General features: G+C 46.4%; 1 protein-coding gene across 5 annotated transcripts in view; it reads left to right on the forward strand.

Moving 5' to 3' along the window:
* The window catches only part of LOC142580215 (nitric oxide synthase-interacting protein), a 249,724-nt gene that overhangs the window by 140,407 nt on the left and 84,586 nt on the right, over window positions 1-24,731 (forward strand). For all 5 annotated transcript variants that reach the window (XM_075691116.1, XM_075691115.1, XM_075691113.1 and 2 more), the window contains exons 5-6: window positions 2,904-3,020; window positions 16,935-17,005. In XM_075691116.1, coding sequence (XP_075547231.1) covers window positions 2,904-3,020; window positions 16,935-17,005 — 188 coding nt within the window. The remainder of the gene's footprint in view (window positions 1-2,903; window positions 3,021-16,934; window positions 17,006-24,731) is intronic.

The following is a 24,731-nucleotide window of genomic DNA, read 5'->3' on the forward strand; positions in this document are numbered from 1 at the left end:
TACACAAGTTGTCAAGGAGGCTCAACGTTGACAACAGCTCCTTTGGCTGGCGATTTGCATGCCAGTATTGCTGTTATTCCCAAGCCTTGAACTATGCCAGCTGAGCACCCTGGCCTTCTCAACACCACGGAACAGACAGATCAAGCAGAGAATGAGCAAAAAGGAGAGCAGCATCATGTGGAGTCCCCATCGACATCCAGGAGTGCTACAGCATACTCAAAGCCTAGAACTACAATCCACCGATCTCCAGCATGGCTGAGTGACTTTGTGACTTCTTAGACTGTTTGAACATTGGGAAGGGGCTGTGCAAGACGACGAAGACAAAAGGCAGGACACACACAGGACAGCGCTGAACTCACAACTAACTTTATTAGAAGGCATACACAAACTTATGTACTACAAGCCATACCCACGTGCTCTCCCATTGATGGCATCATTATCAGTGCACAGGCAAAAACGCAAAATCCTGTAATCTAATGCTACACTATGAGGTGGTTTAAAAATTCAAATTCACTGCCATACAAATTTAATGATGGCATGCTTACACAACACGATCCTTTTTTCCTGATGAACACATCTCCCTCATCTCCCATGTGATGAACACATCTCCCTCGATGACCATATACACTCTCTGTCAGAACGCTTGATTCAGAAAGCGCGGCAGCAGCACCGAGTGAATTCACTTTCTTGCTGCCTCTTGCTTCAGTGTGAATGAAGGGGAGAGAACACAGTGCACACAAAGCTTTCAGCGCTCAGCGCACTCTGTCCTCATTGCACATGGCTTCCAAGATAAAGCCTGTGAGGCCGTGTGTGGCTGTGCCATAGGCAGCTGCCGAAACCCCCGCCCCCTCAGTGCCTTGCGCATGATGAAAAATGTAGCTGGGCAGGTCATGTAATATGTAGGGCAGATAACCAATGGACCATTAGAGTTTTGAGGTCTGCAGAAAATTATCTGGGAGGTGAAACTAAAGGCCAAGATATAGTCTGGCGTTCTCGGCGCGCCAGGCCGCGGCAGGCGAAGTCGGATACGCTGCGCTAGCGATGCCAGGGGTGCAAGAAATTTGCTTCCTTTACAGTTCGGTGTGCGCGTGCAGCGCGAGGCTGGCGCCATCTCTGCGTCCGGGAGCGCGACTTCACGGCCACGGTGAACAGCTGTTTCCATGGCGCATGCGCGTCTTGCATAATACCCGTGCCGTTCAGGTAGCGCGCGCGCTTTTTCTCGTTCCACGCGCTGTTTATGCGCCTAAAAGGAAAACTTTTGCGGCATGGCGTTAACTTGTCCTGACAGCCAGAAAAAAAAAAAAAAATTATACGGTTTTACGTGCCAAACCACTTTTTGATTATGAGGCACGCCGTAGTGGAGGACTCCGGAAATTTCGACCACCTGGGGTTCTTTAATGTGCTCCTAAATACAAGCACACGGGTGCTTTTCGCATTTCGCCCCCATCGAAATGTGGCCGCCGTGCCTGACAGCCAGAACATCGCACTCATATTGCTAGTACGTCGGCTACGTCAGAAACAGAAGCAGACCATGTACATACGAGAGCTATTCGACAAGCACCTTCAACTCGGCGACTACCACCAGCTAGTACAGGAGCTGCGAAATGCAGCTTACCTGTGGCGAGACCACATTGCTTTCGTATAGCTTCCCACGTGTTGTTCTTCCGCTCTGTGTCATGGTAGTCCATGCGTTTCATATTGTATACACATGGATAGTTGCGAATCGCTTCAAGCAGGCACTCAATAAGTGCGTCCTCACTCGCACTGTCATCACACACGGATGTTAAAAAAATCACAGCCGCATTGTCAGTACGCGCACCGCAGGCTGCCATTCTGCCTTCTGCTCGCTGCCTCTACAGCGCGCAGTGCATTCTGGTCTAGCGGCAGCCGCGTGAAATAGAACACGCTCTATGTCCACGCCGGCAGCGTTGAGTTCGCCAAGCGCACCTGGGCACGCCAGCCACGCTGTGACGCCGGACTGTAGACTGCGCGCTTTTCACCGACGTCGCTTAACCGTGCCGCCTGTGGCCACTCGCAGGCGTTACGCCGGAGTGTATCTTGCCCTTAAGAAATTTGCAGGTACATGTTGGAATCATCTAGTGCAAGACGGAGGCAATTGGGGATCACTGGGAGAGGTCTTTGTCCTGCATTGGACATAAAAATCTGCTGGTGATGTGGAATAATATGGAGCTGTGCAGGCCACCTTATGCATAGGGTAAATAACCGGTTGTCTAAGAGTGACAGAATGGGTGTCATGGGATAAAAAGCACCGCTGATAACGTTTGAGAATTTGATTCTAGGATGAAATGAGAAAATTTGAGGCATCAGGTAGAAGACTGTAATTAATGATGATTATGGAGATAACCATACCTAAATAAAGTTTGGGGGTTGGTGCTTGTTTTTGTCATCTTCCACTGTTGCTTTTCACGCCTGCTGTTCACTTAGCTGTCATGGAATGTGCACAGTACTTCCCAGACTGGGTTCTCAATAGTTGTTAATCCTCTTGTACAGATTATAACACAGACATCACAGTGGAGCTCTCTAATTGGGCTTGAGTATAGCATCAGTTCTTCACTCTTGCAAACACATATCTTGGAACGTTATGTGTGCACTTAAGTCTGTCTTGTATTCCGCTATTTCCTAAAAAATAGGTCATGCAAGCGCTTGTGCATGCCTTGTTTCTGTTGTAAAGGTTGTTGAAAGCTGGCACCTCCATTTTTTCATCCATGCGGCATCTGTTCATTTCAGTTAATTGCCTATAAGCCAGCTTTGACCTTTTAGAATGGTCAGGAACACATATTGAAATGTTCTTGTTGCTTCAACATAACAGTTCAACCAACATGTGTTGTAGGCAACAGTGCGATTTAAATTCAGGATCTTGTGCTTTTATGTGCACTTTGCAGAAAAACGTTGTGCTGTGTCCCATGAGTGGAAAGCCAATCAGAGCCAAGGACCTGATTCCAGTCAAGTTCACACCTGTTGTTGATCCAGACGAGAAGGCACCGCTCATCACCAGAAAGGCAAGACCATGTTTCATCGTGACTGCATGACAAATGAGTACTTCTTTATGTGTGTTGATTCTTTATTTACATTGTATTTGTCCCTAATGTTCATGCCAGGATTATCAAGTTCCTTGTAGGCACTAGTGAAATTGCAGACCTCCTGAACTCCCCAAAATGGCAGAAAGGGAAATCTTCTGAAGCCTGCAGGGGTGTCTGTGTCAGCAGGCATTTGCTTTCTCACAACATAAAGGACTGAAGCATGTGGGTGCCAGACACTCCCGCACCTAGCTATACGTATCTTAGCTGTATCCAGGAAAAAGTGGATCCTGACGGTTGAGGCGATGCCAAATGCGTGGGCCTTTAAGGCCTCTCAGTGGAAGCAGCATACACCTGTGGCTTCAGCTTTATGTAGACGGCACTCCATACAGTCGAACCCGACTATATCGAACCCGTTTACATCGAATTATTCCATATATCGAACAATTTCTGGACACGGTATAGTTACAATGAGTATATATGGCAAAAATTACGCATACATCGAACAAAACTAGTAGTGACTCCTGATATATCGAACGTCAAGCGGCAGAAAGTGCCTCCGGAAGTTGGCTTTCCCTCGCGGTAAAGGGAAAACCCGGCGGCGCGGCTCCATTCAACCGTTCTCCCTATGTGACCGCGCTACATCGGAGCCGCCGACACCCCCCTACAAATAATGATCCTGGCCCGCCCGCCCGCAGCGCTTGCTCAGACAGACAATCAGAGGCTCTTGTGCCCTCGTCGTGCAAGATGGCGAAAGTGCGAGTTGTCTCGCTGCTTATCTGATTCATTGTGTGCGCCTTCTCCCGCAGTGTTGCCGTGATGAAGCGGCAGAATTCGCCTTTCGTCGTGAAGCTCGAAATCATAAACCGGGTCGAACGCGGTGACAAGTCGGTTGTCCCCGCAACGTACAAGATTCCGAGGTGCAAACGCATGGCCATGGAGAAACCGAGCCTAGGCAGAGCGGTGGATTCGCCGCTGCAGCTGCTTTTTGGTGAAGTGGCGTGGACCGTTCGTGCATCCTGCGACATCACATGAAATTTGGATTCTCTGCTACTTGCAGTTTGTGCGATTTTCGCGAGCCAGCAAAACTGGCGCAGCACTACGAGATTACGAAACTACCGAAACAAGCAAGCATGGGTGGTGCAGAGTCGAGCGCAAACGAAACCTTTCGGCTGCCCGTATTGTGGCCTAGGGTAACCTCAATGAGATCTTTTTTTTTTTCTAAAAGTAAAATAAGACTGGATAAGTAGTATTTTTATTTCGTCTTTTAATGCAATACAGGGATGTTATTGTAACAAGTGGTTGAGTTGTAGTGACAGAATATAACGGAGGAGTGCTTTCATCATCGGGCAAGTACTTGAATTTCCCGTGGGAATCTCTAATCATTTTAAACAGAACAGTGCGTATTTTGACAGAGACAAGGAGGGTGACATGACACAGACGAGCGCTGACTTGCAACTGAAGTTTATTGCTTGAAACGAAGAATATATAACAGCTCCAAACGACAGGAGAACAAAAAAACATTCATAAATTCACAGTCAAGCATACATGCCGCTCTGATCAAGGGAGATAACTGTAATCATCATATCCCCCCCAGCTTAGGATGCTAGTTCTTTGGACGAAATCGATAAGGAGGGGCTACTGACGCATGCATCTTTTGACCAGGTGATGGGCGCTGCTTCGATGATTTCACGTGTTAGTTGGTTACTTAAAACGTGTATTCGAGCAAAGTCAGGGTGGCAAGCCTGTTGCAGTCCCTACAGTGGATGCCAAGATGCCCTTCTACAGTATTATGCACATTGTTGTTGCGCTCCTTCAGGCATTCATTAAGGCATCTCCCCATTTGGCTGACATAAAGCCTACCACATGACAAGGGAATGGCGTAGACAACACCCTCTTTACAAGAGACGAATTGATTTTCATGTTTGATGTTGCACTCTCTTGGAACGAAATCGGTAATAATAATTTTGCACATCTTCCCAAGCTTATCCGGAGCCGAGAAAATGACACATATTCTGTTAGCTGTCCTTATTATGTGGGGGACATGATGAATATAAGGCACTAAGGTGGTTTGTTCTTTTTCCTTTCGTGTCATTGAATCTACCCGTTGTCCGTTTCTGTTTTTGCTCAAACTACTGAGGATAGTTTCTGACGCTGACACTAGCAGCTGCTTGGGATAACCAGCCTTTACCAGACAATCAGTTTGATGATTGAAGCTTTCTAGCATGGAGTGCATGCAAGATTTGTTAAGCGCATTGTGATAGCATGATTTGGCCACGGCTCATTTAATCAGCTTGGAATGAGATGATGTAAAAGGTAGCAATGGCTTATTGCTTTGCAGCTCATAAGACTAACACATGTGATGTTGCGTTAATCTCAGTTTGTTATCCAAAAATCTGTTGACTTTGTGTTCTGGCACTTCAGCGGTTAGTATGAGCGGATGAAAGGTAATCACGTCCGGCATTTACCTCAATTTCTTGATTATTAAGGCTCTGTTCGCGATAATATTGGCGCCTTATAGATTCTCAAGCGCGCATCTGTTGCTTAAGCTTGACTTAATATTTGCCTTTAGTGTCCCTTTAACCTAGTGTAGAATCCAGCCTTGGGTATGTTAGATTATAGTAGCTATATAGAGCTAGTGTCTGCTATTCCTTCAGGGGGGATATTCTGCAAGTGTGGACCTTGTGGACATGTCCATTTTGTATGCTTCTGGAGTTCGAATTGACTGGGCTGGTTTACGCATCAGAAGGACAAGGCACCCATAGCCAATCAGCACTTCAGCAGCAGACAAAATGGACATGTCCACTAGGTGGACACTTACAGAATAGGCCTCCAGTTCTTGCGTCTCCTTGTTGGGCTCGGTGGTGTGCAAGTGGGCATCACTGCCGAAATTAATGGTGCTTTATGGCATCATCAACCTTTCCGAAACTGTCTGATCGTCATGTTTCAAAGAGAAGACACACTGACACATTTTTAGCTTTTTTTTTTTCAACAGCAACAAACCTTAGCATGTTTCCATAATATACATATGGAGAATCCTGGAAAGATGGTTAGAACCTTTCACCCTTTGTTGCAATATGTCTTGCCGACACACTTGGACGTGAATACAAAGCCGCAAAAATGGCCAGAGGTGACCTGCTCCTCGAAGTCCATAACAATGACCAGTATGAAAAATTGCTCAAACTTACTGTTTTTTATAACATCCTAATCTCCATAAGCCAACACTATTCCATGAACAGCATGCAAAGAGTGGCACCAGAACAAGAATTGGTTGACTTAACACTTTCCTGTCTGTGAGAAAAGAGGTATTTTTGGGTAGTAAAAGATCATTTACTAAACGATTTTCTAACTGCTAGAACGAATGCTTGATATTAGAAGGCGTGGTATCAATTTGCAGAAGAACTAGCATCCGCAAATTTCCTAATTTCATCGCCCCATTTAGTCTTCTGCCCTTGACTGTGCTTCCCTTCTTTTGGTACCCATTCTGTCACCATAATGGTCCAACGGTCATCTAACCTCCGCGTTACATGACCTGCCCAGCTCCGTTTTTTTCTTTAATGTCAATTAGAATATCGGCTGTACCAGTTTGCTCTCTTATCCAATCCACTCTCTTTCTGTCTCTTAACGTTATGCCTAGCATTCTTCGTTCTATCGCTCTTTGCGCGGTCCTTGACTTGTTTTCAAGCTTCTTTGTCAGTCTCTAAGTCCTTGCCCCATATGTCAGCACCAGTAAAATGCACTGATTGTACACCTTCTTTTTCAGTGATAACGGTAAGCTTCCAGTCAGGAGTTGACAATGTCTGCCATGTGCGATCCAACCCATTTTCATTCTTCTATGAATTTCCTTCTCATGATCAGGGTTCCCTGTGTTTAATTGACCTAGGTAAGCGTACTCCACGGACTCTAGAGGCTGACTGGCGATCATGAACTCTTGTTCCCTTGCCCGGCTATTCATCATTATCTTTGTCTTCTACATATTAATCTTCAACCCCACTCTTGCACTCTCTCTGTTAAGGTTCTCAATCATTTGTTGTAACTCGTCTGCAGTATTGCTGAATAGAACAATGTCATCGGCAAACCAAAGGTTGCAGAGATATTCGCCATTGATCCTTACTCCTAAGCCTTCCCAATTTAGTAGCTTGAATACTTCTTCCAAGCACGTAGTGAATAGCATGGGAAAGTGAACTAGGGTGGTTGCTTGGGCTAGTTGGTAATTCGTGATCAAAAATAACGTACAGCGCAAAGGACAAGGACAGCGATAGACGACATACACAGCGCTGACTTCCAACAAATCTTGTTGGAAGTCAGCGCTGTGTATGTCGTCTATCGCTGTCCTTGTCCTTTGCGCTGTACGTTATTTTTGAGCATGGGAGAGATTGTGTCTCCTTGTCTGACCCCTTTCTTTATAGCTATCTTCCTGATTTTCTTGTGTAGCATTAGGGTAGCTCTAGAACCTCTGTAGATATTTTCCAATGTATTTACGTAAGCGTTCTGTACTCCTTGATTACGTAATGCCTCTATGACTGCTGGCATCTCTACTCAATGAAATGCCTTTTCGTAATCTATGAAAGCCATTAGAGAGGCTTATTATACTCTGTGCATTTCTCGATTACCTGATAATGACGCGGATTTGATTCATTGTAGAATGTCTCTTCCTGAAGCCAGCCTGTTCTCTTGGTTGGCTAAAGTCCAGGTATTGCAAATTATCTTGGTGAATATTTTATATAATACTTGGGAGTAAGCTAATGGGCCTATAATCTTTCAAATATAGGCCCATCAGCTTATTTCAGTGGTATGGCAGAGCACACCTGACTGTGCAGACTGTGGGCACTGAGCACATTGTTGGTCTTGTGTAAGTCAGGGTAAAAGAAAACATCTCACTCAAACAGGCATGTAGGCATGTCTTATCTATGCAGGGAGCAGGTTATGCCACTCACAGTGAACTGGTGGTAGGCCCTTCTGAGCAGAAGCAGCCTGCTCTGCCACCCAGCAAGAAGAGCCAACCGACCTGAAAGCTTAGGGCTTCTGGTTGGGCAGAGAAGCTCAAAACGACCGCAAGTGGGCATCTAGTGCCTCGGCGGCAGACGCATCGCTTGATCCATTAGCATCTCGGGTAACGAAGTAATAATGCAGCTCCCTGGAGCGCTCTAAAATTTTCAAACCATGCATCACAGTGCCCAGAAAAAGTTCTCTTGGCTAATGATTTCCCTCTTTTTAGACACAGAGCACAAACCTTTTCTTAATATGAACACACATGTAGTACAGCGGAACAGAGATATAACGGCAAGACACTTGACCGTAAGTCTAGACATTATTCTAAACAAACGGTCCAATCATTCTTTTACCATTGTCAAGCCAGAAGCCACCTTGAAGAACTGTAACAGCTTTGCATGGTGAGCTCCACACTGATACTCCAGTGACGCAGCTCACAGTTTTCAATATTATTGCACTGCTAGGTACCTGCATGGAAAGATGCTGTCATTGTTCCGATCTTGAAGCAGGATAAGGGACCCATTCCGGTGACAAGTTACTGCCCAATAGTGCTTGTTTGCAAGCTGCCTTGGTAAGCTTTTCTGAAGAATGTTTAACCACTCCTATTTATGTTTTTTTTTAAGTTAACAAATTGCTCACTTACCAACATTACCAGCAACGGCATTTCCGTTCTCGCGAGAGAACTACACAGGCTATACTTGAGCATTTGTGTGAGCAGTTTTCTCTAATAATACTTTATCAAATGTGCAAACTGGAAGTATGATGAAGTTAAAGCATAGCGATAATGGGTAATAATAGCCTGGCTGGAATATATAGATACAGTCGAACCTCGATATATCGAACAGCGCAGTGATTGTGAAATAGTTTGATATAGCCAGAATTCGATATATAAAATCACATAAAGAATGCGTAATAAACGTATGCAAATCAGTCAATGAACCAAGGACGCGATCAGGGATCGTTGTTCCGAGCATGCGTTCGGTTGCGGCACGCGCAATTGACCTAGGTCGCGCCAACGTCATCCGCCGTGAGCACGCGGTCAATTGCACTACATGAAATCAGCCTAGGCAGCACCGACTTTGTCAGCCGTGCGAAGTTGGGGCGGCCTTGACCAATTGCGCACGGCGCAACCGAATGCGCGCTCCGAACAACGATCCCCGATCACGCTTCAATTGTGGCGCAGGTAATTCGTACTTGGAGCCTCACACAAAGTACCTATATATTTGGCTGAAAGTGCTGCAGCAGTGTAGTCTGGTTCTTGTTGACAGCTGCGTACTTAAACATGGAGTCCTCAGCATAGTCTAAACGATCCACAAGTGGTAGGATGGTGACCTCTTGCGGCATAGAAGGGCCAAAGCAGCTACAGCCTCAGTTAAGTCGGGAGCGGGGCAACATCAGTGCTTGCAGGATAAACCTTGGCAGCATCTTTGTTTGGCCGCTACGTCTGCTGCGATCTCCACGTCCGTCAATCGAAGTATTTTGAAACAGTGTCAGTAACGAAGTATTAAGTGGCATCTGCCAAGGTGCCTCTGAGTGAGCACAGTGAGTGCGCGCTGACGCACGTCTTTCTGTATGCAAACCGCCAGTCCTTGCGAAGCATGGCAGGCACACAGCGCGGCACCGAGGAGGAGTCAGTGCGACAAGTGCAAAGGTTTGCCAACATTGTGCAAAGGGTAGTTGACGTTGTCGAACTAGCCTAGCCGCCGCATGCGTACGCTGCTACGTTCAAATGCCGTCCTCGGAGCGATCGATCTGCACAGCTATAGTGCGCAGCAGTCAGGAACGCCCATCGTGCCACTGCCCTCTTCGAGGGTGTTGCGGGAAAGCTCACTGGCTGTCACCAGAGCGCACGTGGTCTGGGGTGGCGGAGTTCGATACATCCATTTTACGTCCGAGCCCGTTCAAAATAAAAAATTTAACATACATGTGATTTTCTGGATGGTATAGAAAGTGTTCGATATATGCAATAACTCAATATAACCGTGTTCTATATATCAAAGTCTGACTGTATATATATATCTGGTTCACAGTGCCACTGTTAAAGGGCCGCTCATATTGACTTGTCCTCGGGTGGAATGATGCAACTCGTATGCACATATACGACGTATGTTCTGCTATATTTTGCCATTGTTTCATGTCAGCAATGCACTGTTCCCACAATATTTGAAGCTAACAAAGTTAGTGGCTGTAGATGTGGATGTAAGCAAATGCACCACTTTGGTAAACCTGACGTGGAAGGCTGCACCCAAAAGCTTCTTCAATATGCAAAATGTCTAAGGAATGTGTAAAAGGAATACAATAAAATTGACGGTCACTTTAGCATACGCCAAAGAGGGTGAAGGTGAAAGCCTGCACACTCGAGATAAATTAATCAAATTACTTGACATTCTCATTCGAATGCGCTGTTATTCTTATTACAGTTGAACCTCGCAATAACGAAATCGGTGGGAAACACGAAAAAATTCGCTGTCGCGAGAATTTCGTTGTTGCGAAAAGAGACAGTACAGATAGGTAATGCATCGCAGAACAAAACTTTACTGTCTAAATTCCGTTAGCTTACTTTGCAAGCTTTGCTCGAGGATATAGAACCACATTGTTGACAGTACAAAGTGTGCCGCATGCGTCGACCAGCTGTGGCAGTAGTGCCGTAGCGCAGAATTTACGGTCAACTGCTTTCGGAGATGCGATTACTTGCCGAGATTTTGCGTAACTCGGCACCGGATGCAGAGCAACAGCGCATGCAGCAGCATTTCTCCAGCGCATGCTGTTGCCCATAGGCGCCGACGCGGCCGGTGCCGATCGCAAAAGTGATCGTATCTCGTGTACGCGAAGGCAAACGATCGAGATAACGGCCCTTTCGTGCAAATCTACATCCGGCGTAGAATCCACACACGATGCCTGTTGGGTGGCACCAAAACCAGCGTTCTTGAAGCAAGGGATGCGTATTCCCGGACGATCGGTCAGTCATGGCCCCATGCGTGACACTCCATACGCCGCGACCGCCATCTCAAGCGCCATAAACAATTCCACATAGGTGGGACGTAGATTTCTTTGTTCTTGCTGCATTTTTCTCACCGACGCGCACATTACGCAGTGCACTGCCGTGATCGGGGATTGTTGTTCTAAACGCGCGTCCAGTTTGCGTTCAGTCTCGCCTCACGCGATTGGACTAGGCCTCGCCGAGTCGTCAACCGCGGGGAACGCAAAATGAACGCGCGTTTCGAACAACGATCTCGCCTGGTAGGCGCGCAAACACCGTCGTCACATGTCGGTAGCAACGTGCGTGCCGCTCATGATGCCGCTGAAAACGGGCGATCAACAAACAAGATGGCGGCCATGACGTGTTTCCCGCGCACTGATCGCTTCCGGCGCTTGGTTGTTCTTGTGAACAAAAATGGCGGCCCCCCGACAAGTGTAATGTGGGGGTATTTTACGCAATTTTAATGCAAAACAATCGCATTTGAGCACATTTTGGAGCCTGCTAGCCTTACGCAATATGCGGAGTTACGTTCCGGCAAATTTCGTTGATGCGGGATTGCAGTACAGCTACATTTCGTTGCCGAGAGGTACGAAATGCATTAAATCCTATGGGCGTTCGCCGAGGATACGAAAATGTTTCGTTGTGGCGGGAATTTCGTTGTTGTGGTATTTCGTTGTCGTGGGTTCTGACTGTACTTGTTTTTTCTCACCAGTGGTTGCGGGTTCGAGTGCCTTAATTGACACTGCCTTAATTAACTGTGCCCTAATTAACCTTGCCTAATTAACTCCAAAGGTGGCAGGTTTGACTCCAACCAAAGATTGAGGGCTTGAGTGTCCTAATTAATTTAATTTTAATTAACTGTGCCCTAATAAACTCGGTCTTAACACCAAAGGTCGGGGGTTTGACTCCCACATAAGCTCGAAGGTTCGACTCCCATGAAGGTAGTGGATTCGAGTGCCAGAATTTATCTTAATTAACACGATGATGATGGTGACCCGCACATGGTCAAAATTGTTGCACAAGCATCTGCATGTAGGTAAGACACGATCACGATGCCGGCTTGGTATAGTAAGTAAATTACTACACACTTGCTGTGGTTGTTTAGTGGCTATGGTGCTGGGATATTATCGGCCTTAGTGAGATTAAAAGAACTGGTGAGGCTCATACATTGCTGAATAACAGACATGTCCTTTGCTATAGAGGTCTCCTAGACAAGAAGCAATATGTTGTATTCCTAATCCATAAGGACATAGCGGGTAACATTGACGAATTCTACAGCATTAATGAGAAGGTAGCTGTAGTCGTAATCAAACTTAATAAGAGGTATAGATTAAAGGTAGTACAAGCCTAAGCTCCGACATCCAGTCACGACGATGAGGAAGTAGACAAGTTTTATGAAGATGTTGAATTAGCAATGAGAAAAGTGCAAACTCAGTATACTGTAGTAACGGGCTACTTCAATGCGAAAGTCAGGAAAAAGCAGACTGGTGAGCAAGCAATTGGCAACTACTGCTTCGATTGTGGGAACGCTAGAGGAGAGATAGTGTTAAAATTCGCAGAAAGGAATAAGCTTCGAATAATGTACACCTTTTTCAGGAAGCGTAGCAACAGAAAGTGGACCTGGAGAAGCCCTAATGTTGAAACAAGAAATGAAATTGACTTCATACTTTCTGCTGATCCCAGCATAGTGCAGCATGTAGACGTGATAGGTACTGTAAAGTGCAGTGATCATAGGTTAGTGAGGGCTAGGATTCACCTCAATTTGAAGAGAGAAAGAGCAAAATTGGTCAAGAAGGAACAGATCAACCTAGAGGCAGCAAGGGTAAAAGCAGACAAATTCAGGCTGGTACGTGCAAACAAATATTCAGCCTTAGAACAGAAAGATGATAATGACATAAAGCTAATGAATGAAACTGTAACTAGGTTGGCTTCAGAGGCAGCAATTGGAGTGGGAGGTAAGGCCCCAAGGCAACCAGTAGGCAAGTTCTCCCAAGTAGCAAAGGACCTAATAAAGAAACGACAAAAATGATAGTGTCCAATTGAAGAGATAAGATAGAATTCGCGGAACTGTCAAAACTGATCAACAAGGTGAAAGTAAGTGATATTCGAAAATGTGAGAAAGGCTGAAGAAGCCGTAAAGAACGAACGCAGCCTGAAATCAGTGAGAAATAAAGTTGGCATAGGACAAACCAAGATGTATGCACTGAAATATGTGCAGGTAATATCATCAGCAATCTCGAATACATAGTAAAAGCAGTGGAAGAATTCTATACTGACCTGTACAGTACCTAGAGGAGCCTGGATACCTCAATTAGAAGCAGTAATGAACAGGATGCAGAAACTCCTCCTATATCTAGCGATGAGGTCAGAAGGGCCCTGCAAGACTTGAAACAGGGAAAAGCGGCAGGAGAAGATGAAATAACAGTCGATTTAATCAAAGATGGAGAAGACATAATGCTTGGAAAACTAGTGGCTCTTTATACGAAGTGTCTATCGACTGCAAGGGTCCCAGAAAACTGGAAGAATGCAAGCATTATACTAATCCACAGAAAGGGAGACGTTAAAGAATTGAAAAATTATAGGCTGATTAGCTTACTCCCAGTATTATATAAAATATTTACCAAAATAATCTCCAATAGAATAAGGGCAACACTGTACTTTAGTCAGCCAAGGGTACAGGCTGGCTTTATGCAAGGATACTCTACAATGGATCACATCCATGTCATTAATCAGGTTATCAAGAAATCTGCAGAGTATAATAAGCCTCTCTGTATGGCTTTCATCGATTACGAAAAGGCGTTTGATTCAGTAGAGACACCAACAGTCATAGCGGCATTACGCAATCAAGGAGTACAGAACACGTATGTAAATAACTTGGAAAATAACTGTACTGGGGCTGGGCTAGGGCTAGGGGTGGGGCTGGGGCTGGGCTGGGGCTGGGGCTGGGGCTGGGGCTGGGCCTGGGGCTGGTGCTGGGCTGGGGCTGGGGCTGGGCTGGGGCTGGGCTGGGCTGGGTTGGGTCGGACCGGGCCGGGTCAGACCCCGCCCCGGGCCAAGTCCCTGGTTGCCAGCATGCCATTGCTGATGTTGTTGATCGACTTTCGTTTGCTTCCTATGGCTGTATGTACCACAGCTTATGCAGGCCGGTACATTCATCGAATGAGGTGCAACGGTTGAGCCATCGTTCCCTTGATAGCTGTTTGGCGTAGCAGCGTGCCATTCTGTAACCCTAATGATCCACCGGTTCTGACCTATGCAGTACGACCTGCCCGGCTCCATTTCTTTCTCTTCATCATCATCAGCCTGGTTATGCCCACTGCAGGGCAAAGGCCTCTCCCATACTTCTCCAACAACCCCAGTCATGTACTAATTGTGGCCATGCCATCCCTGCAAACTTCTTAATCTCATCCGCCCACCTAACTTTCTGCCGCCCCCTGCTACGCTTCCCTTCCCTTGGGATCCAGTCCGTAACCCTTAATGACCATCGGTTATCTTCCCTCCTCATTACATGTCCTGCCCATGCCCATTTCTTTTTCTTGATTTCGACTAAGATGTCATTAACTCGCGTTTGTTCCCTCACCCAATCTACTCTTTCCTTATCCCTTAACGTTACACCTATCATTCTTCTTTCCATAGCTCGTTGCATCATCTTCAATTTGAGTAGAACCCTTTTCGTAAGCCTCCAGGTTTCTGCCCCGTAGGTGAGTACTGGTAAGACACAGCTATTATACACTTTTCTCTTGAGGGATAATGGCAACCTGCTGTTCATGATCTGAGAATGCCTGCCAAACGCACCCCAGCCCATTCTTATTCTTCTCATTATTTCCGTCTCATGATCCGGATCCGCCATCACTACCTGCCCTAAGTAGATGTATTCCCTTACGACTTCCAGTGCCTCGCTGCCTATTGTAAATTGCTGTTCTCTTCAGAGACTGTTAAACATTACTTTAGTTTTCTGCAGATTAATTTTTAGACCCACTCTTCTGCTTTGCCTCTCCAGGTCAGTGAGCATGCATTGCAATTGGTCCCCTGAGTTACTAAGCAAGGCAATATCATCAGCAAACCGCAAGTTACTAAGGTATTCTCCATTAACTTTTATCCCCAATAGGCGTCATGATCGAGGTGACAGGTGCACAAGCCAGCCATCAGGGGGTTTACGCAATAAGGAGTGCAAAAAAAAGAAGAAAATAGAAAAAACAACCCCTAATGTAGTCTGGTTTTATGGCCAGAGTTTTTGGAAGCTTTTACTAATAGTTGATAGACCTACCCATGTGACATCCGTCTTGGATGCAGTGTGTGATAACCTTATCACCTTGTTTATATAGCTGTGTGTTCTTGACCAATAAATCCAGTTGTTGATCAGCTCTAGCGCTTCTCCTCCTTTCGCTAAACGTTTATTTTCCTTGTGCACTTGGCACACAAATCATGCCATAAGTACGGTACCTTGTTTAATTTAAAGAATATAAGGGCCACATTATGGTTAATCTGTAGGCAAAGTATGAAGTGCATGGTTTAATTGCAGTTTTTGCAGTAAACTGTGTTCAAGAATTCCGGAGCATTCTTTTAATGTGTTTTACACGCAGCATAAAATTTAGCCCATTGCCTTGGCGTAACTACAAATGCCACGAAGATCAAATTTAGCAAACATGAGGGAGAAAGGCTGTCAAATCTGCGTGCATAGTTAAATTCATGTGGAATAAATACAGCTCTTGTGAAAAATTAATTTACCTAGTGCTTGCAAGCATTATATGTCCTTTTACGCTATGTTTCCCAGTGGCTCGAAGGGACACTATGTTACACAAAGCTTATATTTGGCAAAAATAAGGCACATAAAGGCTTTTTCAATAAATTGCATACTTGAGTGCTCTAGAGCGTATATGATTGTGTTTTATGAGTGGCATAAACGTTAGCACAAAGCCCTGGCTTAACTAGAAACGCCGCCAATGTCAACCTTTTTAAAATGGGCAGACTATTATGCAAACCTGTAGGCAGTAATAAATGTGGGTGGAGCAAACACAGCCTAAGTGTCACACTGCAATTGTCAGCTACATTTGCCAATGTCCCAAGGAACTCCGCATTATACCAAATTTATATTTAGTAGAAATAGGAGCCTTCGCACAACCAAAGGAGCCGGTCGGGCTGCAAAACTTGGGGGTTATAAAATAAATGTTTTTGCAGTTTCTTTATTATTTCTTAAGAAATTCACTTTCCTTGATGTAATCCATGATCCAGCAAGTGATGTCTCGAACACCATGTGTTTTTACAAATAACACATTCCTGTACATTTTAATCTCGACTACCTTTGGCTTGAACGAAAAAACCAGTCAAAAACACAAAGGACAAGAGGAGAGGTTCACACCACAACGACTGGACCATCAACTGAGGTTTATTAGAATCAGTGTAGTCCCAGCAAGGCCAGCAGAGCATGCGCAACTGCATCATCGCTAATCACATAGTGTGAAAAGACAAGAAACGCTTCTATCGTGACCGACTTAGAAATTCAAATTCTTTTTCAAGTAAGCGCACTTGCCCTTGCCCCTACCAATTCTTGGTAGGGGCAAGGGCAAAGAAGAGCGGGAAATCTTGGAAGCGTACATCAGTTTATTAGGTGATGACTGCGTTAGTACAACCTCGGTGTGCTTACTTGAAAAAGAATTCGAATTTCTAAGTCGGTCGCGATAGAAGCGTTTCTTGTCTTTTCACACTATGTGATTAGCGATGATGCAGTTGCGCATGCTCTGCTGGCCTTGCTGGGACTTCACCGATTCTAATAAACCTCAGTTGATAGTCCAGTCATTGTGGTGTGAACCTCTCCTTTTGTCCTTTGTGTTTTTGACTGGTTTTTTCGTTCAAGTATGTACCAACTGGCCCAGATTTCAACCCTTCTACCTTTGGCTGTGTTGCAAATTTTTTTTTCTTTTCAGGCTCGATACATGTGTGCTGTGACACATGACATCCTTGGCAATTCTGTACCTGTTGCAGCATTGAGAACCTCGTGAGTACATTGCATGCTTTTGCTTTGGTCTTTAAAATCTCTCCTCCTCATAGTGTCATAATCACATAAAGCCAACAGACGATCACCTCAAGCAATGCATAGGGGGAATTACTTCTCTATTATAAATCAATGAAAAAGCTACTCGCTGCAGGTGGAATATGAACCCATGTAGCATTACACGTGCAATGCTCTTACCAATTGAGCTACTGCAGCTCTGTTTTCCTGTCCACTTCCATGGGTATTTATGTACAGTTAAACCTCGATATAACGAACTTCAGTATAATGAAATTCTCTATGTAACAAAGCATTTAACTGTTCATAACTCTTGTCCATAGAACACCATGTATTTGGAACCTCAACATACCAAAATGTGTTCTATGCGATTTCAATATGACAAAATTTCGTTTCTGCCGCAGAGGAATGCCGAGACAATAAATGTAAACTCCCACGGACGCCGACGGTCAAATGATTGAATTACAAGGGGCTGCTAGCAGACACGCCTCTCAAATCGCACGCGGTGCAGCAAGAGTGACCGCCGAAGTGGAGCCGCATCATGTTCCGTATAAAGTCCAACTGTGATACAATCTTTAGGGGCAAGTAAAAGTGTGCGAGGGTGAGACAAAAAAAGATGGTGGCTTCATGAGTGCGGCCTCACCACACGACCAAAGGGAAAGAGGGGAGGGGAGCGAACTCACGAGAAAGTGGTCAAGCATGTGCTCACGATTTCTGGCGCGTGTCTTGGCCGCGGCTGCGCATGGCTGTAAGCGCGGCTGAGCGCATGTGCAGCTGTGCACCTTGCTTCAGAGGCAATCTGCCGCTTGAGCAAAGAGTGGGAGTGCCGAGATGGCATGGCATCATGTTAGCTGTCTTCCTACGCATTTAGTACAGTGAAACCTCATTAAACCATAGTTGGCCGGAGCTCGGAAAAAGTACGTACTAAACGGTAGTACTGCTTAACCGAAATAGCATGAGATCGCCCACTTACCTGTCAAAAATGCAACTCGAAGAGAGTGCATTGAAAGGGGACAAAACATAGTGTTTATTTACTTCGTACGACAAACGTGTTATTTTCGTTTGATGCCGCGGCGGCCTAGCAGTGACGACACAGCATCAAACTTGCTGAAGCTATGAGCTAGCTTTTCAGCCAGCCCCCTCTTCTCGGCAAACACTCACATGGCAGATTCCTTGTTGGCGTTACATATTCTCCGTGCACAGGCGCAGTGTTGTTGCAAAAGTTTGCGGGGCACCTTTTCATTGTGAGGTGCTGTTCTCGTCGCGACGATTGCATTTATAAGGCTGACGTAATGCGCAGCTTCTGCCATTGTCGGGCCTGAATCGCCCGTGTTGTAGCTTTCAGTGTTGTCCTTATCACTGTTCCTAGTCGACACTTTGGCAACAATAGAGGCAACAATGGCGAAAAATTGAACCTCGTAGCTGACATCTCTTTGCGGTCGCAGCAGCGCTGCCGAGCAACTTCTTCGCATTCCAAATGCCACACACATGTAGTCAACAGTAGACCCATGACGCGTGGCAGTGCCGACTTTTTGCGTCACATTCGATAGCACAAACGATGCGCCATTTTTCTTATAAGCTAAGCACCCTGTGTCTTTTATGTCTGAGTTTCAGCACGACACGAGTTCTCGCTTGCATGACGCCACAATGCTCCCAGGCACGGCGCCGATATGATGTTGATGTTGATGTGGCTTAACGCGCAAACGCACAGAGTGCTTGGAGGCCGTTGTGTTGATTTCTGAGGTTTGTTGTTCTGCCGGGCCGCCCGATGGAGACGATGAACCGCCATGTTTGCGCGACAAAAAGTGGAAACACTACATGTTAACCGATCTGCACGCAACAAGCTGGTTTGGTTTATGCGGATACAAAACACATTATGTTCAATGGCCACCGAGTAGGGGATCTGACTTTACTTTTTTTTAAAACGAAACTATTGTTTAAGCGGGTACGGTTTAATGAGGTTTTACTGTATTGGAGGTTGCATAATCTCGAGTTACCGTGACTCGTTGGAGCGAGAAGCAGACTAAGCATTTGCTCCCTGCTGCCGGCACTTCTCCCGATAGCATCATTCCAGTGCAGACAACACTCGGCTGTGGGCAGGGTGCCGAACCGGAATTTTTTTGGGTTCGGTTCAGCTTTGGGTTCAAGCCTTTCGGGTTCGGATCTGGGTTTGGTTCCGAGTTCGGTTCCTGCCATTTCGTGTTGGTTTTAACCGGTTCAAATGGGTTCAAACGGGTTCAGAGAAAAAAAAAAAAAAAAACGGGAGTTTTTTTTTTTTTTGCTATTTTAGTGCTACATTTTCGTTTTCCCATCGGCATTAAAACAAATTCATAATGTAGTTTTTTTTTTTTTGTAAATGTTGGGACTTAGCCAACTGTACAATCCACTGCGAAATGTTTTCCATGGGAGGCTAACGATTACAACACTAACTGAAGCGAAATAAAAGGTTTGCAGGGACACATAAGGCTGGTTATGTGTGTGAATGTGAAAGCATTACACTTTATGGCCAGAAGTTTATCTTTAATAATTTATTTTAGTCTGGTAATATAAATAAATTTAATATTATTCTTGGCTCATAAACCTGTAGTTTCTTACCCTGCAGTTTTTTTCTTGAGGAAAAGAACGGCTAGACGAGGCCACCGCGGTATCGCCTTGTGCTCCACTCCCCTCGCCTACCAGTGACGGGCCGCACCGGTGTTCGTGTTGTCTTTCTCTTCTCGTCCTTGTTCAATTGTGCGCTGGAACGATGTTTCATAACTCCAAATAATGCATCCTCGCCACACTCTTCTGGCCGGCCGATGATGGGCCGTTTTCCAAATCGGGCATCCTTGCTTGAATCTTCTGGCAGGCAGGCAGGTGGGCAGGCTACTGGAAAGCGGACAGCCTCTTCGAGCAGCAGAGAGCCTGCCCATCGGGAATTTTTTTTTTGGTACCATGAAATGTCGCCGCACACACACATATTTTCACTCAATGAGGCAAGTAATGCTTTTGGATTAAAAAAAACAAATTGGTTGATCTGCTGCGCTTTTCATGTACCTATAGTTTCAATGGCATTTTAGCCTTAATGCGGCAGCATTAGCAGTGCTGGGAGTTGAAAACTGTCCAGCATCGACGTCAGCCTCCACCTGTCAAGCGCTGCGGGTGGGGTTTAGAGGGGTTTTATTCTCCCCACCTTCCAACTGCTAACAGACCGGCTAGAAAAAAGGAACAGCTATATTGACACACTGGTTATAGGGGAACACTGGCGAGAGCCACTTGCTAATGACTCTTCAGCGACAGGTGACAGCAATTGGGCCCTAGTAACGGTAGTAGCTTAGTGAAGTCACAAGCAGCGGTAGTGGTCGCTGGTACTCCATGGCTGCAGAACAGTAGCACAAAGGAAGAGAAGGCATTGAAGAATGCTGTTGGGTTTTCTTCGCATCAAACCAATTGATAGCCCCTGATTTTTTTTTTCTTTCAGTTGCTTCCTACAATCTTACCTCATATACATATTTGTATCGAAAACCTTTGGATGAATACAAAATGTGCATTAGGCAATTACTTATTAACTTCGCTGCGAGATGTTGATCTTACGCTAGAAACAACATAACAGCGCAATATGTGCATAAAGAAGAACATTTTATAGCAGTTAGGTTGTCCGTCACCTAAAAACTTCCCCGCTTCTTTGTGCACAATTAAATTTTGTGATTGGTCGAGAGGGAGAGCGCTGTAAAATTTGCAAATGCCAAGGACCCCAAAAGTATCGAGGTTGGTCTGACCCATTAATCCACCTTACCTTGTCCGCTGATTCCTCTAATCCAAATTATTCAACACACCAATCCAACTAATTCACATTAGCTCACTTACTCATGTCACTAATCAACGCCAGTTAGTCTACCTGCTAATCCGCATTAATTGACTTTAATCCATGTGCTCCTTACTTTAAGGTTGAGCAGATTCAGGATGATACAGGAGTGCTGTCGCATCTGCTTTAAAAGTGGAATTAAGAAGGCCCCAAAGTTTTTTTTCTGATTCTCATGCTCTCTCAGAGCAGTAAACAAAGGACACAACGCCATTGCACAAGAAGAAGTGCCGATGACGATGAAGAGGACTGTAAGTGTTTGTGTCTCACTACAAATATAACGGCTTATTCAACCAAAATAAGAGGAAGACATAGATTTATTGTTGATGGTGTCCCTTAAGGCTTTCACAAGGTGGTGGGGATGCATTCAAATGAACAACGCATTGAAAACGTTACACAATCTTAAACACCATGCACATAGAAACCGTGAAAAATAAGCCCTGATATGTAGCATCAGAATATGAAGCAATAAAACGATGGACACTGACCAACAGAAATGCTAAAAAATGATTAAATCTAAAAGACGTTTCGGCTTCCCTACGGAAGCCTTGTTCACAATGGGATGACGGAAGGTTCATGGAAGCTTATGTATACTTCAGAATGTGACGTAAGCAGCGCGTGTATGACGGGGGGAGGGTTCCCTCATTTTGATTGAGCGTGTGACGTGTTTTTCGTATCTCCAACGATTCCAGATACAGCCGCGATTTCAGGTTTCTTTCTTGGCCAATAACTCTCGAGCGGTCCCAGTCAATCTTGTGGCCCGTTGCATCCGTGTGCTCGGCAAGGGCATCCGAAACTGTACATTTCTTTTCGACATCTTTCTGATGCTGCCTCAGTCTCTGTTTGAAGTTGCCCGATTCACCGATGTATGTGTAGTCACAATCTGCGCAGGGTATTTTATAGACCACGCCGGGAAATGATTCTCTCGGAAGCCTGTCCTTACTGCCAACGAGTGCTTGCCTCAGCTTACACACCGGCACGTGTGCCAGCTCAATGTCATAACTGCATGGAATGCCAGGCAAGGTTTCGCTTATCCCTGGAACGTAAGATTGGGATGAGTAAGATCGGGATGATGAAGGTCGAGGATGAGCCGGACGAGCTGGATTGGACAGACGGCATTCCACAGCACTCAAAAAGGATGTGGGACAGCTGCTTGCCGAGAGATCTCCTCTTACGTGGTCCAAGTCAGTGGAACAACTTTCTGCTGTGGTGCAAGTGCGGTTCGTACGGTTGTGCAGTGAAGCAGCAACTGACCTTCTTGTGAGCATCAGGATGAACGGATTGAAAGTTCAGTTAGTGGCCAGTGTGTGTGTCCTTACGGTATATGCTGAATGAGAGCCGTCCATCGCGTCTGGTGACAAGTACGTCTAAAAAAGGGAGTCTGCTGTCGACCTGTGTCTCAACTGTGAATTGGATGGCCTTTTCCTTATTGTTTAGGTGTGCAGTTAACGAATCCAAAGCGCTGCGCCGAATCAAACAAAAACAGTCGTCCACATAGCGCAGAAAAACTTTTGGCCTAGGACTGAAGGATGCGAGAGCGCGCCATTCCAAACACTCCATCGTAAGATTGGCAGCAGTAACAGAGACGGATGCACCCATTGCCGTACCATGGACTTGCCTGTAGAAGACTTTGTCAAAACAGGAGTACGTGTTTCCAAGGCAAAAACAGAGGAACCTCTTGAGGTCGGGGACGTCAATGGGTGACCTGTCTGGCAAAGTCCTGTCAGATTCTAAAGCAGAAGTGCATGCTTCCACAGCCATGTAATTCGGAATTGAGGTAAACAGCGACACCACATCGAACGAAACCATCACCTAGTCGTCGTCTAGAGACACGTCACAATTTTTTTTCAATAAAGTCACAGGAGTTGTTCACATGCGTGGAGCTCTTCCCAATGAGTGGAGCCAGAAGCTGGTTCAGGTATGCGGACAATTTGTAGAGATGGAGCGGGTGTAGTCGACGATTGGACACAGGGGGACGTTAGGCTTGTGAACCTTCGGCAAGCCATAAAGTGCAGGTGCAGCACCGTTATGACAGAGAAGCTTGAAATACAAAGACTTGTGCTGACTTGTGAAATACAAAGACTTGTGGCGGATTTCATTCTTCGTCAGCAAGGCCAGGTACTCTGCGCTGGCGAAAGCAGGACCATTATCGGACACGACGATGTCCGGCAACTCCTGGGCGGCAAAGACCTGTTGTAGCGCTGCAATGGTCGCGCCTGCTGATGGAGTGGTGACAGGTAGAGCCTCCACCCACTTTGAAAAGGCATCCACCCCTACCAGGAAGCAATGGCCCTTAAAGGGGCCCCAAAATTCACATGTAGGTGGCACAAGGGTCTCTGTTGGACGGCCAGGGGGTGATTTCCACATGACGTGAGGCCCGCTGATGCTCCTGGCAGATTAGGCAGCTCTGCACCATGTGAGCAATGTCCAGGCCAGGCCACCAAACATTGGACTGGGCCACCATCTTGGTCTTTTCCACGCCAGGATGAACCGCGTGCAGCGACTGTAGGACCCTGGAGTGGAGACTTTGTGGGATCACCACCCTGGAACCCCACAGTACGCTTTCCTGCTGCAAGCTCAGCTCTGCAGCCTTGTGGCTAGAGGCCTGATGAACCAATTCATCCCCACGAGACACCCCCTTGACCACCTGAGACAGGACTGGGTCCCGGCTAGTCGCTTGTGATACCGCAGATCTGGAGAGTACCTCATGGGATGCGTGCTCCAGCATGAACACTTCAGCAGGTTCTGGAGCAGCATCAGGCACCACAGGCATAGGCAGGTGGCTCAGGGCATCAGCAGGTTCCATGTCCTTTCCCGGATGGTAAACCAGCTGGTAACATTAAGCTGCCAACCTCAAGATCCAGCGTACCACTCGAGAAGATGCCTTCATGGGAACTGCCTTGTCACGCCCCAGCAGCCCCAATAGTGGCTTGTGGTCCGTGACCGCCTCGAACTTTCGACCCCACGGATACTAGCAGAAGTGTTCAACACTGAACATGAGGGCCAAACCTTCCTTGTCCAGCTGGCTGTAATGTTGCTCTGCAGCATGAAGCCGACAAAAAGCAAACGACACAGGGCGTTCCTGGCCATCTTTGTCCCGGTGCACCAGGACGGCTCCCACGCCGTACGGTGACGCAACTGCGGTCAGGACAGACTTGGCAGGATCGAAGTGCACTAGCACTGGAGCCTTGGTGATTAGCTCCTTGCTGCGCTGGAAGGCCCGGTCCTGCGCCTTCTTCCAGACCCATTGCTGACCATCTTGAAGGAGCTGGAGCGGCTGTAGATGCTCCGACAGGTTCGGTAAAAAACTTCTGTAGAAGTTGATGAGGCCGAGGTAGCTCTGAAGCTCCTCCTTGTTCTGGAGCTTAGGCGCCTTGAGCACAGCATTGACTTTGCGGGGAGCAGGGGCTAGGCCAGCCTGGAAAATGACATGTCCCAAGTACTCAACACTGGGGGCCAGGTAAATGCACTTTTCCAGCTTGAGCTTGAGGCCGGGGTCCTCCAGTCGTGCCAGGATGTTGTGCAGGTTTTGCAGGTGGTCCCCGTCATCGCTGCCAGTAGCCAGGATGTCATCCAAGTACACCGCCATGTGCCTCATGCCCCTGAAGAGGCTGTCCATCTTCCTCTGAAATATGGCTGGGGCTGAGGCCCCGCCAAACGTAAGCGTGTGTACTGGAAGAGCCCCAAAGTTGTCGATATTGTGACACACTTCCGGGAGGCATCCTGGAGCATCAGCTGCTGCTGGTAAGCGTGTCTGAGGTCGAGCGTGGTAAACTTCTGTCCACCGGACAATGCTGACCAGAGATCTTCAATCCGGGGCAACGGGTGCTTCTTGATGGTAGCGACGAGGTTGATGGTAACATTGAAATCCTC

Source organism: Dermacentor variabilis, chromosome 4 (genome assembly GCF_050947875.1).
Source record: "Dermacentor variabilis isolate Ectoservices chromosome 4, ASM5094787v1, whole genome shotgun sequence".
Lineage (NCBI taxonomy): Eukaryota > Metazoa > Arthropoda > Arachnida > Ixodida > Ixodidae > Dermacentor > Dermacentor variabilis.